The 16654-nt window shown below is 33.9% G+C and overlaps 2 protein-coding genes across 4 annotated transcripts in view; one reads left to right on the top strand and one right to left on the bottom strand.

Moving 5' to 3' along the window:
• LOC101887365 (peroxidasin) overlaps positions 1-3136 on the top strand; it is a 172676-nt gene extending 169540 nt beyond the window's left edge. For all 3 annotated transcript variants that reach the window (XM_005190782.4, XM_005190783.4, XM_005190781.4), the window contains exon 10: positions 82-3136. In XM_005190782.4, the coding sequence (XP_005190839.1) occupies positions 82-2752 (2671 nt within the window). In that variant the 3' untranslated portion in view covers positions 2753-3136. The remainder of the gene's footprint in view (positions 1-81) is intronic.
• Positions 3121-16644, bottom strand: LOC101888219 (acyl-coenzyme A thioesterase 13). Its single transcript, XM_005190788.4, has 2 exons — positions 16429-16644; positions 3121-3534 (listed from the first exon to the last, which is right to left on the bottom strand). The coding sequence occupies exons 1-2, from the start codon at positions 16516-16518 to the stop codon at positions 3193-3195; spliced, it is 432 nt and encodes a 143-aa protein (XP_005190845.1). The 5' UTR covers positions 16519-16644; the 3' UTR covers positions 3121-3192.
• Between the last annotated feature and the right edge of the window lie 10 nt (positions 16645-16654).

Below are 16654 nucleotides of genomic sequence, written 5' to 3'. Positions count from 1 at the left end.
AATAAAATTGAAATCGATACTGATGCAAATGCATTTTAAAGATTTTACTAACTTTCGTTTTTTTCTTCCCCATCGTTTCAGGACAAATGAGGACTTGGCTCCAGGAGATCGTTATGTGCGTATTGCTTTCGAAGAGGCTGCCAAGGAAATCGATTTGGCCATCAACAATACTATCGACACACTTTTTACGAATCGTAATCGCACTAAGCCCAATGGCGAAGCTGCTCCACCCAATTACGCTGATTTATTACGAGTTTTCCGTTTCCCTACGGGTGAGGCCAGACAATTGGCTAGAGCTGCGGAAATATATGAACGCACTTTGGTTAATATACGCAAACATGTCTTGAAGGGTGATAACCTGATCATTGAAAGTGACAAATACAAATTTAAAGATCTACTGTCCAGGGAGCATTTACATTTGGTGGCAGAACTTTCCGGTTGTATGGAACATCGTGAAATGCCCAATTGCACAGATATGTGTTTCCATTCGAAATATCGCAGCATAGATGGTACATGCAATAATCTACTTCATCCCACGTGGGGGGCTTCTCTTACAGCCTTCCGTCGCCTTGAGAAACCTATTTATGAAAATGGTTTCAGCTTACCCATCGGTTGGACAAAGGAAAAATTATATGCTGGCTTCCAGAAACCAAGTTCCCGTCTGGTATCCACCTCCCTGATATCAACCAAGGAAATCACACCTGATGATCGCATTACCCACATGGTCATGCAGTGGGGTCAATTCTTGGACCATGATATGGATCATGCTATTCCCTCGGTCAGTTCGGAAAGTTGGGATGGTGTCGATTGTAAGAAGACTTGTGAATTTGCCCCGCCTTGCTATCCCATCGAAGTTCCACCAAATGATCCGCGCATAAGCAATAGACGCTGCATAGATCTGGTAAGATCTAGTTCAATTTGCGGTTCAGGAATGACCTCGGTTTTCTTTGAAAGTGTTCAACATCGTGAACAAATCAATCAGCTGACTTCATTTATTGATGCCTCCCAGGTTTATGGTTATACCGAGGCATTTGCCAACGAATTGAGAAATTTGACAACAGACGATGGTCTGCTGCGTATTGGTGTTCATTTCCCCAATCAGCGAGATATGTTACCGTTTGCTGCACCCCAAGACGGCATGGATTGCCGGCGGAATTTAGATGAAAATCAAATGAATTGCTTCGTCTCCGGCGACATAAGAGTTAACGAGCAGGTGGGCCTACTAGCCATGCACACTATTTGGCTGCGTGAACATAATCGCATAGCCACTGCCTTGAAGGACATCAATCCACAGTGGGAAGGAAACACCTTATACCATGAGACCAGGAAAATTGTGGGAGCTCAAATGCAACACATCACCTACAAGCATTGGCTGCCCTTAATTATAGGTGAAAGTGGCATGAAAATGCTTGGGGAATACAAGGGCTACAATTCATCGCTGAATCCCTCAATTGCCAATGAATTCGCTACGGCTGCTTTCCGGTTTGGTCATACACTAATCAATCCCATACTACAACGTTTGAACTCCTCCTTTGAACCTATTCCTCAGGGTCATTTGCAATTACATAAGGCATTCTTTGCTCCATGGCGTTTGGTCTATGAAGGAGGTGTGGATCCATTGATGCGAGGCATGTTTGCCACACCGGCAAAATTGAAACTTCCAGGTCAAAATCTCAATTCAGAGCTAACGGAGAAACTCTTCCAAACTGCCCATGCCGTGGCCTTGGACTTGGCTGCTATTAATATACAACGAGGTAGAGATCATGGCATACCCGGATACAATGTTTACCGCAAACTTTGTAATCTAACGGAAGCCAAGACTTTCGATGATCTCGAAAAGGAGATTACCAATAAGGAAATACGCGATAAACTTAAGGAACTCTATGGCCATCCAGATAACATTGATGTATGGGTCGGTGGTATACTTGAGGATCAAATAGAAGGCGCTAAAGTGGGACCGCTATTCCAATGTATATTAGTGGACCAATTCAGACGTCTGAGAGATGGTGATCGCTTCTATTACGAAAATCCTTCGGTCTTCCTGCCGCAACAACTGGAGCAAATTAAGCAAGCCAACCTGGCTAGAGTGCTCTGCGATACCGGAGACAATATCCAAGAAGTCAACGAAAATGTATTCATTTTGGCGAAACACCAGGGAGGCTACAAGAAATGTGAAGATATCCCTGGTATTAATTTATACTTTTGGCAAGACTGTGCAGTGTGTAGCAGTTTACCCCCACTCATTGATTCCTATGTACCGCAGACATATCCCAAAGCTAATCGCATGAAACGTTCATTGGGCAAGCGACAAGTGATAGAAGAAGAAGCAGTTGACGATGATGCGGAGTATACACACCATATTAATGATTTGGAAGAGTTGATGGACATTAATGAGGAACGTGTCAGCGGCTTGGAGGAAGTTATTAGCTCCTTCCAGAAGGAATTAAAAAAGATGCACAAAAAAATGCACAAACTAGAAGAGTCTTGTGATGCAACCAGCAGCAGTCCCAAGGACAAACCCATAAAACGGAATCACTGTGTGGATGAAAACGGCACCACACGTTTAAACAATGAAGTGTGGTCGCCGGATTATTGCACTAAATGCGAATGTCGTCGTGCCCAAATTACTTGCACAAAAGAGAAATGTGGCGAAGTGCACTGCGAACCAGGCATAGAGCCCATAACGCCGCCCATGGCCTGTTGTCCCCATTGTCCCCACATTTTCAATGCGGCATCCAATAAGAAAGATTAAACGAAAAACAATCAGCATTCGATAGATAACCATTTTACAATTTTAGATTTATTGAGAACAAAATTTGATTGTATTTTTCAAATATGTTGTTCGTTCGTGTAATATGTAAGATAACAGTTTTTAACACCGACAATGAAGATAATTATTAAATATCTAAAAATAAAAATTTAAAAACTTAATGCACAATAAATAAGTTCAAACTTAAAAAATATAATATAATTTTTATGATCGAACAGCAAACCACCCAAAGAATGTGACAATTAAACCAAAAGAAAAAAACGACAACACAATTGCCAAACTTAAGATAATCTTAACTTAGTAAACTTACCCAAATTCAATGAATAATAATAAAGTCAACACATATGAAATTCTATATTCACTAAAGGTGTGCATTTTTATTCCTATTTGTTCTACTGCTAGATTGTATTTTACATATTCTGCTATTGAAAATCAACGAATTTTGTGTGCGAACCCTTGGCTATTATTGAATTGTCTTTCTTGTGCCTTAGCTCACATTCGAGGAAGGCCAACTTCTTGCCAGCCCTCAAGAGATTTGCGTCGATAAGAACTTCATCTCCGGCCTTGGCTGCTTTCAGGTAATTCACATTAATATTCACTGATACTCCCGGATGGCATGGTTTGGACATCAGAGCATATGTTGTGACCATATCGACCAATGTGGCTGTAAAACCGCCATGCAAACCGCCCAATCGATTTAGATGCTCTGTGCTCACCACAAATTCTGCCGTGCATTTACCCTCGCCGCCGCTAGTGATTTTAACCTGTGGGTTTAATTAGAAACAATTCAATGAACAATGTAATTTTTAAAACTCACACAGTTTATGAGATAACATTCAAAATATAATCAAGGTATATTGCTTGCCCTATGGTATGTTGTTTGCAATATTGCGGTGCCAAAAAACAAGTAAAAAAGCTGTAAGTTCGGCTGGGACGAACTTTGAATACAAATTTGGCAATTAAAAAAAAATAAATAAATAAATAAATAAAATCCGTTAAAAATTCTGTTACTATCTTAAAAGAACCGAATGTAGCCGTTATATTAGGGTCTATACGACGACGTGGACCTTCGTAGGCTACTTTTGTCATAAGCCATTAGAATATTCAAATGCCAAACTTGAAAAAAAAAAACGGCGAATAACGTAGCTAAAATCGTCAAAATAGCGAATATAGGAGGTACCATTATATGTGGCTATACCAAAACGTGACCTTTTTAGGCTGTAGTATACATTACGAACTTCAAATACCAAATTCGAAACATTTCCGGTGAATAATATCACTAAATTCATCAAAATACCGAATATAGGGAGGTACCGTCATATGGGGGCTATACGAAAACGTGGACCTACATAACCCACATTCAATACCAAAAGTCCTGCAGATATATACACATTTGAGTAAAATTTTAACAACTTACGACGATGCTGATGAGAATATATATGCTGATCAACAATAAATATAATTTTTGGGGTCTAAATGCATATTTCGAAAAAAAACTCTAAAAAAAAGCATTAAAGTCGGGCGGGGCCTTTTCCAACTCCCAGTCCTTTCCCGGATTTTTTTTGGTAAACGAAAAATATTTTGTTTAAATTATTATATTATGAATAAATATACTTTATATTGGGTCTGCGACGAATGTTTTATTGATTTATGTCCAAGTCCAAGTAAAAAAACTGTAACTCCTTAAGTTCATTACATATCAAAATTAAAATTTTATACAAAGATAAAGTAAGATTAATAAATAGAAATTGACAATTAAGACATGCATTTTTTTATTTATTTAATAGTTCAAAATTTCGTTTTTATTGGCATTCCGAAATGAGCAGCGTCCCTGTCTATACGATGGTAAAATTAAAAAGGTAACATCATATGCTTGCAATTTTCTCAAAAATTATACATTTGACAACACCTCATTGTTAAAATGTTTATTTATAAATTCATTGTATATACACAAATCAGAGATGGGAATCTTAATTCAATGACGTAAAGTTGACAATGTAAATTACTGTAAATGGCAGAGCTGGATTTTATTTATTTGAAATGAGGTTACCTTGATTTAATTGTGCAATGGTATACACCTTAATTTGTCTATGATATCACTGCAAAATTTTAAAAAGTAAAATTTTCCAACTCCCAGTCCTTTCCCGGATTTTTTTTGGTAAACGAAAAATATTTTGTTTAAATTATTAAGCAAACGAACGTTCCTATTGTTTGAAGTTATTGAGCACACCTAATACACCTTGTATAAGTTAGATCCTTACGTGATAAGGTATCAAAAAAAATTTGGATCAACGTGATCCTCACGCGACACTTTGTCAAAAAGGGCTCGCGATTTAATGTTATCCTGTAAGTTGCAATTATCGAAATTGCACTTACCGCTGTCTTTTATTACGCGTCACTTTATCAAAAAGGATCGCGGACTACTTTTGATCCTGTAAGTTGCAATTATCGAAATTGAACTTACTGCCGCTTTTATTATTAAAACCACGATTTTTCTATTTATTAAAATCAACTTTATTGGTTGGCTGCTGATCAAAGAGTGTCTTAAAAACTACATTACAATATTCGAGTAAGAATTAAATTTTAAAATTAATTTGCCTATTTAACAAAATTATTTTCCATGAAATCATGCCACTCTGTTGTTTAAAATTTAGTTGCTGTTACCAAAAACAATTCTTATTAATTTCGTCTACACGCGTAAAGCATTGCATGGGTTGACGAAGTCAACTACCGGAAATGCATTTTTGGGTTCATTAAAATTAATCGGAATTTGATGTTGGGAAAATATTTGGAGCAGACAAACGTCTGCAATGCAGATTCATGAGAATTGATTGCTTTGGAATAATTATTAATAAAAGAAACTATACTTTATTGGATTAACAACTTATTGTGTGTTAACTCCTCCCCCTTTAAAAACGATTGTCCCCAATCGTTAGAAATAAGGTAAGTCATCGACCTTTTGTGGTCCTGGTACCTGCACTGTGTTTCGAGTGACTGGGACCTGTATTAATTCTTGGCTAGGGGTAACTGTATGAACGAATATTTTTTGTTTTTTCTTTGTTAAAAACCCAATTATCAATAAAAATATAGCAAAAATCGAAAATAAAGAAAAAAAGGTAAATTTAGTAACAACTGATTCCGACTTGAGTTCATGGATGGATTTAGTATTATTAATATGCAAATAGTTTAACATTTCCAAAGATAAAAGATTTATGAATTCATCTTCGTCGGGTGTTTGCTGTATTGCTGGTGGACTAATTATTGAAAATGGAGCTTCTAAATTTTCGTAAAATTTGTCATTAATACGCAGCGTGACATTTTGGAATTCTATTAAAAATGTTCCATTTAAAGATTTATTATTTACTGTCCCACTAAAATCATTAAGAAATATAATACCCGGCGAAATAGTTTCTATCTGAGGAATATGATACCCGTGAGTAATTTGACAAGATGAATTCATTCCGTTTAGTAACGGTGGGATACAAGTATCGTTGGAAATATCTACTAATTGGTCCCTTTGAAAAAATTTTACATTTTTTGTCATTATGCATTTATTTTTTACGCCATATATGCTATTATTACTTTTAATAATTTCATTAAATTTAATATTTATGATTTTATTATTTCTTTTTACAGGTTTTATCAAAAAATTTTGATAGTTTTCTTTACTAGTTAATGGTATTTTAATAATATATAAAAGTTTTTCTTGATTATACATTACTTTTAGTTTTGCAAATTCTAGGGCTTCTTCTATTGATGTTACAATAATATTATCGTTTTTAATTTTTTCTAATGCAATTGTCATTTCTTTTTTATTTAACAAAAATGTGTTTACAATATTTAACTTAGCCCATTGTATTCCAAATTTAATATTTGTTAGTTCTTCTTTTGTAAATCTTAGTTTTATTTGTATGCTGAGTGCAGCTTCATTTACATAGTTGTTATCTTTTTTAATGGCTTTTTCTATTTGATTTGTAATTTGGGTTAGGTTTTGTAACCTTTCTGTAAAAATTTCATTTATTATTACTTGTTGATTATTGTTTTGAACTGTTTGGTCTAAAGTTTTTGTAATTAACTCAAAATCGTCATGATCCGGAGATCCTGCGATGTATTTCCAGGCTGTGCCTATCATATTAATGGCTCTTTTCTTTCTTTCTATGGGTTCTATGGTTTCAAGGATATTGTGAATTTCTGATATTTCATGAGTTAGGAGTGGGAAAAAAGGATTAGATTTAGGAATGGTTTGTGTAATTTTCCATTGTATGTCCTCAACGAGGTTTCTGTATCGTTTTATGTCTATGATGTGAATAATGTTGAAAGTTCCATCCTGAATTTTTGATAGTCCATTATGAATGGGTACAAGGTATGATTGTGTGAAGTTAAAAAGGTGTGTGTTGCTTTGTGAAGAAGTGTAGTGAAATGTTAATGTTCTGTAAAAAGAAATATATAAAAATGAAGTCAGTTTTTGATGTTGCTTTTATGTACTATTTTTCCTGATTCTGTAAGTATTGTTGTAGTGTTGTTTTCTTTTACTATTTCTTTTCTAAATCTTGGAGACAATTTAGTCCCTAAACGCTTATGGATTTTTACATAAATTTCATCACCTGGGTCAAATTGTTTGATTGGTTCTCGTTTTTTATTATGGTTTTTAAGGTCAGTTATCTGTTTGTCTCGTAATCTTTGAATATTATCTTGTCTCGCTTTGTCATACATTTCGGGGTCTATGCTAACTCGTCGTCCGAAAAATACTTCGAGTGGTCTTTGTCCTGTTGTGCTATGTATTGTGTAATTGCATTCATAAATTGCTCTATCTAAAAGTTCTATAAAGGTAGGATATGTCCGTTCAGTTCGAAGGCAACGCATAATTTCAGCTAAGGTGGAGTGAAATCGTTCAACCTGACCGTTCACAACACTCGTATATGGTGGAGCTTTGTAGATTTCTATATTCAATTGGTCTTGTAACATAAAAATTATTGAAGCTGAATTAAAAGATTTCTCATTATCAAAAATTATAATTTTTGGAACACCGAATAAAAATATTAATTCTCGTAAAGGTTCTTTTACATGTTCAATAGCTCTTGACATAATAATTTTGCCCTGTGCGTATTTTGAGAATTTATCCAACGCTGTGAGGACAAGTTTATTTTCCGTTTTAAAAATATCAATATAAGTTAGATCCTTACGTGATAAGGTATCAAAAAAAATTTGGATCAACGTGATCCTCACGCGACACTTTGTCAAAAAGGGCTCGCGATTTAATGTTATCCTGTAAGTTGCAATTATCGAAATTGCACTTACCGCTGTCTTTTATTACGCGTCACTTTATCAAAAAGGATCGCGGACTACTTTTGATCCTGTAAGTTGCAATTATCGAAATTGAACTTACTGCCGCTTTTATTATTAAAACCACGATTTTTCTATTTATTAAAATCAACTTTATTGGTTGGCTGCTGATCAAAGAGTGTCTTAAAAACTACATTACAATATTCGAGTAAGAATTAAATTTTAAAATTAATTTGCCTATTTAACAAAATTATTTTCCATGAAATCATGCCACTCTGTTGTTTAAAATTTAGTTGCTGTTACCAAAAACAATTCTTATTAATTTCGTCTACACGCGTAAAGCATTGCATGGGTTGACGAAGTCAACTACCGGAAATGCATTTTTGGGTTCATTAAAATTAATCGGAATTTGATGTTGGGAAAATATTTGGAGCAGACAAACGTCTGCAATGCAGATTCATGAGAATTGATTGCTTTGGAATAATTATTAATAAAAGAAACTATACTTTATTGGATTAACAACTTATTGTGTGTTAACTCCTCCCCCTTTAAAAACGATTGTCCCCAATCGTTAGAAATAAGGTAAGTCATCGACCTTTTGTGGTCCTGGTACCTGCACTGTGTTTCGAGTGACTGGGACCTGTATTAATTCTTGGCTAGGGGTAACTGTATGAACGAATATTTTTTGTTTTTTCTTTGTTAAAAACCCAATTATCAATAAAAATATAGCAAAAATCGAAAATAAAGAAAAAAAGGTAAATTTAGTAACAACTGATTCCGACTTGAGTTCATGGATGGATTTAGTATTATTAATATGCAAATAGTTTAACATTTCCAAAGATAAAAGATTTATGAATTCATCTTCGTCGGGTGTTTGCTGTATTGCTGGTGGACTAATTATTGAAAATGGAGCTTCTAAATTTTCGTAAAATTTGTCATTAATACGCAGCGTGACATTTTGGAATTCTATTAAAAATGTTCCATTTAAAGATTTATTATTTACTGTCCCACTAAAATCATTAAGAAATATAATACCCGGCGAAATAGTTTCTATCTGAGGAATATGATACCCGTGAGTAATTTGACAAGATGAATTCATTCCGTTTAGTAACGGTGGGATACAAGTATCGTTGGAAATATCTACTAATTGGTCCCTTTGAAAAAATTTTACATTTTTTGTCATTATGCATTTATTTTTTACGCCATATATGCTATTATTACTTTTAATAATTTCATTAAATTTAATATTTATGATTTTATTATTTCTTTTTACAGGTTTTATCAAAAAATTTTGATAGTTTTCTTTACTAGTTAATGGTATTTTAATAATATATAAAAGTTTTTCTTGATTATACATTACTTTTAGTTTTGCAAATTCTAGGGCTTCTTCTATTGATGTTACAATAATATTATCGTTTTTAATTTTTTCTAATGCAATTGTCATTTCTTTTTTATTTAACAAAAATGTGTTTACAATATTTAACTTAGCCCATTGTATTTCAAATTTAATATTTGTTAGTTCTTCTTTTGTAAATCTTAGTTTTATTTGTATGCTGAGTGCAGCTTCATTTACATAGTTGTTATCTTTTTTAATGGCTTTTTCTATTTGATTTGTAATTTGGGTTAGGTTTTGTAACCTTTCTGTAAAAATTTCATTTATTATTACTTGTTGATTATTGTTTTGAACTGTTTGGTCTAAAGTTTTTGTAATTAACTCAAAATCGTCATGATCCGGAGATCCTGCGATGTATTTCCAGGCTGTGCCTATCATATTAATGGCTCTTTTCTTTCTTTCTATGGGTTCTATGGTTTCAAGGATATTGTGAATTTCTGATATTTCATGAGTTAGGAGTGGGAAAAAAGGATTAGATTTAGGAATGGTTTGTGTAATTTTCCATTGTATGTCCTCAACGAGGTTTCTGTATCGTTTTATGTCTATGATGTGAATAATGTTGAAAGTTCCATCCTGAATTTTTGATAGTCCATTATGAATGGGTACAAGGTATGATTGTGTGAAGTTAAAAAGGTGTGTGTTGCTTTGTGAAGAAGTGTAGTGAAATGTTAATGTTCTGTAAAAAGAAATATATAAAAATGAAGTCAGTTTTTGATGTTGCTTTTATGTACTATTTTTCCTGATTCTGTAAGTATTGTTGTAGTGTTGTTTTCTTTTACTATTTCTTTTCTAAATCTTGGAGACAATTTAGTCCCTAAACGCTTATGGATTTTTACATAAATTTCATCACCTGGGTCAAATTGTTTGATTGGTTCTCGTTTTTTATTATGGTTTTTAAGGTCAGTTATCTGTTTGTCTCGTAATCTTTGAATATTATCTTGTCTCGCTTTGTCATACATTTCGGGGTCTATGCTAACTCGTCGTCCGAAAAATACTTCGAGTGGTCTTTGTCCTGTTGTGCTATGTATTGTGTAATTGTATTCATAAATTGCTCTATCTAAAAGTTCTATAAAGGTAGGATATGTCCGTTCAGTTCGAAGGCAACGCATAATTTCAGCTAAGGTGGAGTGAAATCGTTCAACCTGACCGTTCACAACACTCGTATATGGTGGAGCTTTGTAGATTTCTATATTCAATTGGTCTTGTAACATAAAAATTATTGAAGCTGAATTAAAAGATTTCTCATTATCAAAAATTATAATTTTTGGAACACCGAATAAAAATATTAATTCTCGTAAAGGTTCTTTTACATGTTCAATAGCTCTTGACATAATAATTTTGCCCTGTGCGTATTTTGAGAATTTATCCAACGCTGTGAGGACAAGTTTATTTTCCGTTTTAAAAATATCAATATGGAGGATTTCTCCAAGATATGAGGGTATTGGTGTTTCCCTTAGTTCAGGTTTCGGAGGATGCCTGTCATATTTGTTTTCTTTGCAAGTAGTACATTGCTTGACGATTCTGTTAATTTTACTGTTCATACTGGGAAAATAATATTTTTCGAGAATCTGTATTTTATTTTCTCTGGCATTTCTGTGAGCTCTTTTGTGTGTGCTGATAATTATTTCATCCTGTTGGGTATTGTCTTTAATATCTTCTACTTGGAGGCTAGTAAATCTAATACGATATTTTGCAAAGTGTTGTGGAAAAATTTCTTGAATTTTTCCCATTAATGTTTCGGGTGCTTTGATGCCATTTATTACAGAGGGATTTAAGTATTTTTTCAAAATTTGGATTAGCTGTTCAGGGGTACAATCGGTTTCTGGAAGTGTATGCCTGTGGATGGTTGGGAATACAATATCAAATTTATAGGAGTTTGTTGCGTTAGGGTCAAAGATTATTTGGTTTTTAAAAACGTTTATTGGAGCTTCGACACTATAAATAAGATTATGTGAGGAACTATCGTCACTATGCGTCATTTCCGACATAGAATTAACTTGCGACACTTCAGGCACTCTGGAAAGGGCATCTGCCACTACATTACTCTTTCCTGGTTTATAAAAGAGTTCATAGTCATATTCTTCCAATATGGCTTTCCATCGCTTCATTTTGCTATTGTTGTTTTTATTACTTAGAGCATAGGTGAGTGGCTGGTGGTCTGTGTATATTTTCACTTTGGCCGCTCCATATAGAAAATTTCTAAGACTGTTAAGGGCCCATATAATAGCAAGCATCTCCTTTTCATTCGCAGCGTAATGTTCTTCTGCTTTATTCAGAGTTCTTGATATAAATGTAATGGGCTTGTCTCCTTGAGACAAAACTGCTCCGAGAGCATAATCTGAGGCATCAGTTGTTAGCTCGAAGGGCTTCTCATAATTTGGATAGTATAACAAAATATCTCTTGATATTAAGGAATTTTTTATCTTTGTAAAAGCTTCTACCGCCTCTGCATTAAACTCTATAGAAATTTTAGACGATTGTCTTTTCGATATTCGACCCTCTTCACCTCTCAAAAGTGACGTCAGCGGTTTTGCCAATTTTGCATAATCTTTTATAAAACGGCGATAATATCCGGCAAGGCCTAGGAAGGATCGAAGTTCTTTAATAGTTCTGGGTTGTGGAAAGTTTGCAATAGCTTCAACTTTTTTGGGGTTGGTTTTTATACCTGCTTCGGATATTATAAATCCGAGAAATTCTACCTCTTGTTTAAAGAAATGACATTTGTCCAATTGGACTTTCATATTAGCTTCTTCTAAAGTTTTGAAGACATTATGAATATCCCGAATATGGTCATCTTCAGATTTGCTGTATATAACTATATCATCGATATATACGTAGCATATTCTCCCTATATGTTCGCGGAGAATATCATCGAGAGCTCGTTGAAATATCGACGGCGCATTTTTTAAACCAAATGGTAAGCGAGTGAACTCGTATTTACCATTATTTATAGAAAATGCAGTTTTTTCTACATCAGAGCTTTTTAATGGAATTTGGTGGAATCCGCTTTTTAAGTCTAAGACAGAAAAGAATTTGCTATTTCCTAATTTTCCTAAAACATCGGATATCTCAGGAATTGGATATCTATCTGAAATTGTAACGGAATTTAGTTTTCTGTAGTCTATGACCATTCTATATTGTTTATTTCCCTGGGAATCAGGTTTTTTATCAACTATCCATACAGGTGAATTGTATGGTGATCTTGATGGTTGTATGATTCCATCGCTTAAAAGTTTTTCTACTTGCATTTCGACTTCTCGTTTTAATGAAGCCGGGTAAGGGTAGAATTTGGTATACACTGGAGAATCATTTGATGTACGGATCTCTCCAACTACTTTGGTTGTGTAAGTTAATTTTTCGTCTGGCTCTGCGAAGAGGTTAGAGAATTTATCTATTAAACAATTCATGGCTTTCATTTGCCTGGGGTTCATATGGTCATCTCGTAATTTTATAGTATTTACACTTTGACTGGCATGTTGCTTAAGTTGAACCTTCGTATGCTTGCGAACGATCATGTAATTTTTACTTGTGTAAATAACTGCGTCTAAGGCTTTTAGACTGTCATTACCTAGAATGCCATGGAAGGATTTTAGACTAGGCATTAGATAGAATTTAAGTTTGTCGTCTAGTTTGAAAAGGTTTATGTACGTGTGTGATGTGATTTTTACATCACCTGCAACAGATTTTGCAAAGAATGGAATTTCATTTGGAATTATTTTTTTTACTAAGTCCGGTTGGATGTAGTTTTTACTAGATCCCGTGTCAATCAAGATTCTTAAGATTTTCCCGCTCTTCGTCCGACACTCAAAATATGGAAGCGAAGAGCTTGTCATTCTAAAAAATGAATGTCATCAAGTTCGGAATCTGCTTCATAGTTTGGTATATTATTTTCTAGATAAGAGTCATTGAAATAGTTTTCCGGATCTTGGTCGTAATTTTGTGGTGTATGTTCTTCAGAATAATCTTCGTAATTAATGTTGTCGGGCTCGAATGTATCTCCTGTATCTGTATTTATATGGAATGTTCGTTGGGCTTTCGGTGGACTAACGTTTTGTTTTGACGGTGGATTGGGTGGTCTTTTACCTAAGAATTGGTTTTGATTTGGTCTATTTGCGTAATTGATTTGTTGGGATCGAATACTGCGATCAACATCCATTGGCTCCGCTGGCTTTGGTGCCGTTGGGCGTGGTGGAGGCTGTCTTGGGTGGCCGAAACTTGGAATACCCATATTATAATTATTGTTCATTTTAGGAATATTTTGTGGGTTAGGTATGTAGGCTATGTTTGGATTGAACTGATGTTTGTTCCTTTGAAAATTATATCTTTGAGACGGAGTTGTTTGATAATAGGTTTTTTTAATTGGTTGAATATTTTGATTTTGGGCATGGTTAGTACGGAATTTTTGGTTTTCTAATTTGAGACATAAATGAAGAGCCTGGGGTAAATCCGCTGGTTCTCTCATTCCTAGTAATCTTGGTAGGTCGCCATTTAATCCCCTTATAAACGTATCGAGGGCTTTGCTCCTATAAGTTTGTGTTAGTAGACATAGAGCCTCATTTCCAGCTTCTAAACCTCCTAGTTTGTTCAGTATCAAGGATAGGTGTGAATAAACTGCCTGATAAAATTCCTGTACTGTGGAGTTCCCTTGAATTAGACCTGTCATCTGGTATTCTAATGTGGATACATCTCGTTTGTCGGCGTAGTGTAGAGTAAGGCACTTGGAAATTGCTGGCCAATCTAAAGGAGTGTTGTATGACTCCAATGCTATGTCCGCATTACCTACAATTTTATTTCTAATTATGTTCAAAATACCGTAGTACTTTGGAGTACCTTTCAGGTTTTCATATATTTTTAAAATTCTTTCCACGCTCTTTCTCCAAGAGTTAAACTCTCCTGGTTTCCCTGAAAATTCCCTCAGACATTTGACAACATCGGGGATCCTATCTAGGTCACTTATACTGCCTACGTGTTCCGCGTCAATGGTTTGATCGACGGCGTTTGTCTGAATTGCGTTCGGATTTAATGTAGCTTGTAGTACGTGAGGTAACTGACTATTGACTATTTCTAATATAATATTCCTAAGGTCTGTTAAGTTTATCTGTCCTGGTTCAGGTCTGTTAGATTGGTTTGGGGGATGGGAAGGATTTGGTGTAGGTGCGTTTAGAATTGGTGGACGGACTAGGTTGTTAGGATTTGCCATTTTATTTTAAAAATAATTCTATTCAGATGCAATTTAAGAATTATTTATTTTTAAATTTAACTTTTGTATTTTTTACAACGTTTAAACGAATTAAGTTTCTTTTTAACAAGGGTATTGAAATTGTATTTGTATTTAAGTATAAAGTGCTTCTTTTTTTTAATATAGTTTACAAATATATTGTACGTTTTATGCGGTTATTTTATGTCTATTTATAATTTATTATAAATATAAAAATAACTGACAATAGTAATAGCAGGTTTAAAGATGTCATGTTGGTAGGTTCTTCTATTGTAACGATGTTATTGGTCATCTATTGTGGGGCTCAAAACTTTGTTGATCCTTTTCGTAGCTGCAAGATTTCTTCTTAGATTGGGATGTTTGTGTTGTGGGGTCACAAATAGCACTTTTTAAGTTCTTAGTTTTATAGAACAGTTTTTAATGTATTTTGGAAAAAATTTTTTTTAATTTTTTTCAACCAATTTTTGTAATTTTATTTTGATGTTTTCACCAATTTGCAAATTTCAATTTTTTCCAATTTCCAATTTTTTTTCAACACTCTTCGTATATTTATTTTGGAAATATTTTCATTTTTTTCAAACACTTTGTATTTTGGTTTTTGGTCATTCACAGATTGTGATTTTTTGAGTTCACAAATAAGTTAATTTAGATTTTTTTTGTAAATGATTTTTATGGGATTCGTATCCAACTAAATGTTAATTACTTCACTCATTTTTTTTTTTTTTTTTTTTTTACTTTTTAGTATACGTTTTTCCTTTAACAACTTAATAATTACACTTGGTGTTTTGACACTTTATACGAGTTATCCTTAAAATAAAAACGTATTTTTGTTTTGAATCGGCTTTTTTTTAGCTTTAGTAAAACTTTTGTTTTTTTTTTAACACGTTTTGTCTGTCTTTAACAGAATTAAAAATTTCACTTGTTGTTTTTTTTTACATATCAATGTATGTTGTCCTTTTAAAAAATGTTCTTATTTATTTGTTTATTATTTATCGCGGGTGAAGTGGCTAGCGTGCAACGCGTCCTTTTCCCAATTTGTACTAAGGGGCCGTTTCTTCACTCTTTACGCGACACTGATTCGCTCGGGCGCCAGTTAGATCCTTACGTGATAAGGTATCAAAAAAAATTTGGATCAACGTGATCCTCACGCGACACTTTGTCAAAAAGGGCTCGCGATTTAATGTTATCCTGTAAGTTGCAATTATCGAAATTGCACTTACCGCTGTCTTTTATTACGCGTCACTTTATCAAAAAGGATCGCGGACTACTTTTGATCCTGTAAGTTGCAATTATCGAAATTGAACTTACTGCCGCTTTTATTATTAAAACCACGATTTTTCAAAGATCAAAGAGTGTCTTAAAAACTACATTACAATATTCGAGTAAGAATTAAATTTTAAAATTAATTTGCCTATTTAACAAAATTATTTTCAATGAAATCATGCCACTCTGTTGTTTAAAATTTAGTTGCTGTTACCAAAAACAATTCTTATTAATTTCGTCTACACGCGTAAAGCATTGCATGGGTTGACGAAGTCAACTACCGGAAATGCATTTTTGGGTTCATTAAAATTAATCGGAATTTGATGTTGGGAAAATATTTGGAGCAGACAAACGTCTGCAATGCAGATTCATGAGAATTGATTGCTTTGGAATAATTATTAATAAAAGAAACTATACTTTATTGGATTAACAACTTATTGTGTGTTAACTTATACAAACAACTAACAAATGTCAGCAACAAAGTAAAAGAGAACATAATACCTTTTCCAAATGTTTCTCAAATCCAGAAGATTGTTTAATTATATCTGTTATATGTTTAATAAATTCAGCGCCCTTCTTACGTGTACCCATGGCTTTGACCGAATAATTTTACTTTTTTCTTCGATATTTAAACTTTTGTTAATTTCCACACTGTTACGAAACTACCACATCCACCCCTAGCGCCAGAGTAGTGAACTTGAACTAAAATAACAAAACAAAGGGAAAC

The sequence above is a fragment of the Musca domestica genome, unplaced genomic scaffold (assembly GCF_030504385.1).
Source record: "Musca domestica strain aabys unplaced genomic scaffold, Musca_domestica.polishedcontigs.V.1.1 29, whole genome shotgun sequence".
NCBI lineage: Eukaryota > Metazoa > Arthropoda > Insecta > Diptera > Muscidae > Musca > Musca domestica.
Note: the sequence above shows the minus strand (reverse complement) of the source record. Positions and strands in the feature narration are given on the sequence as shown.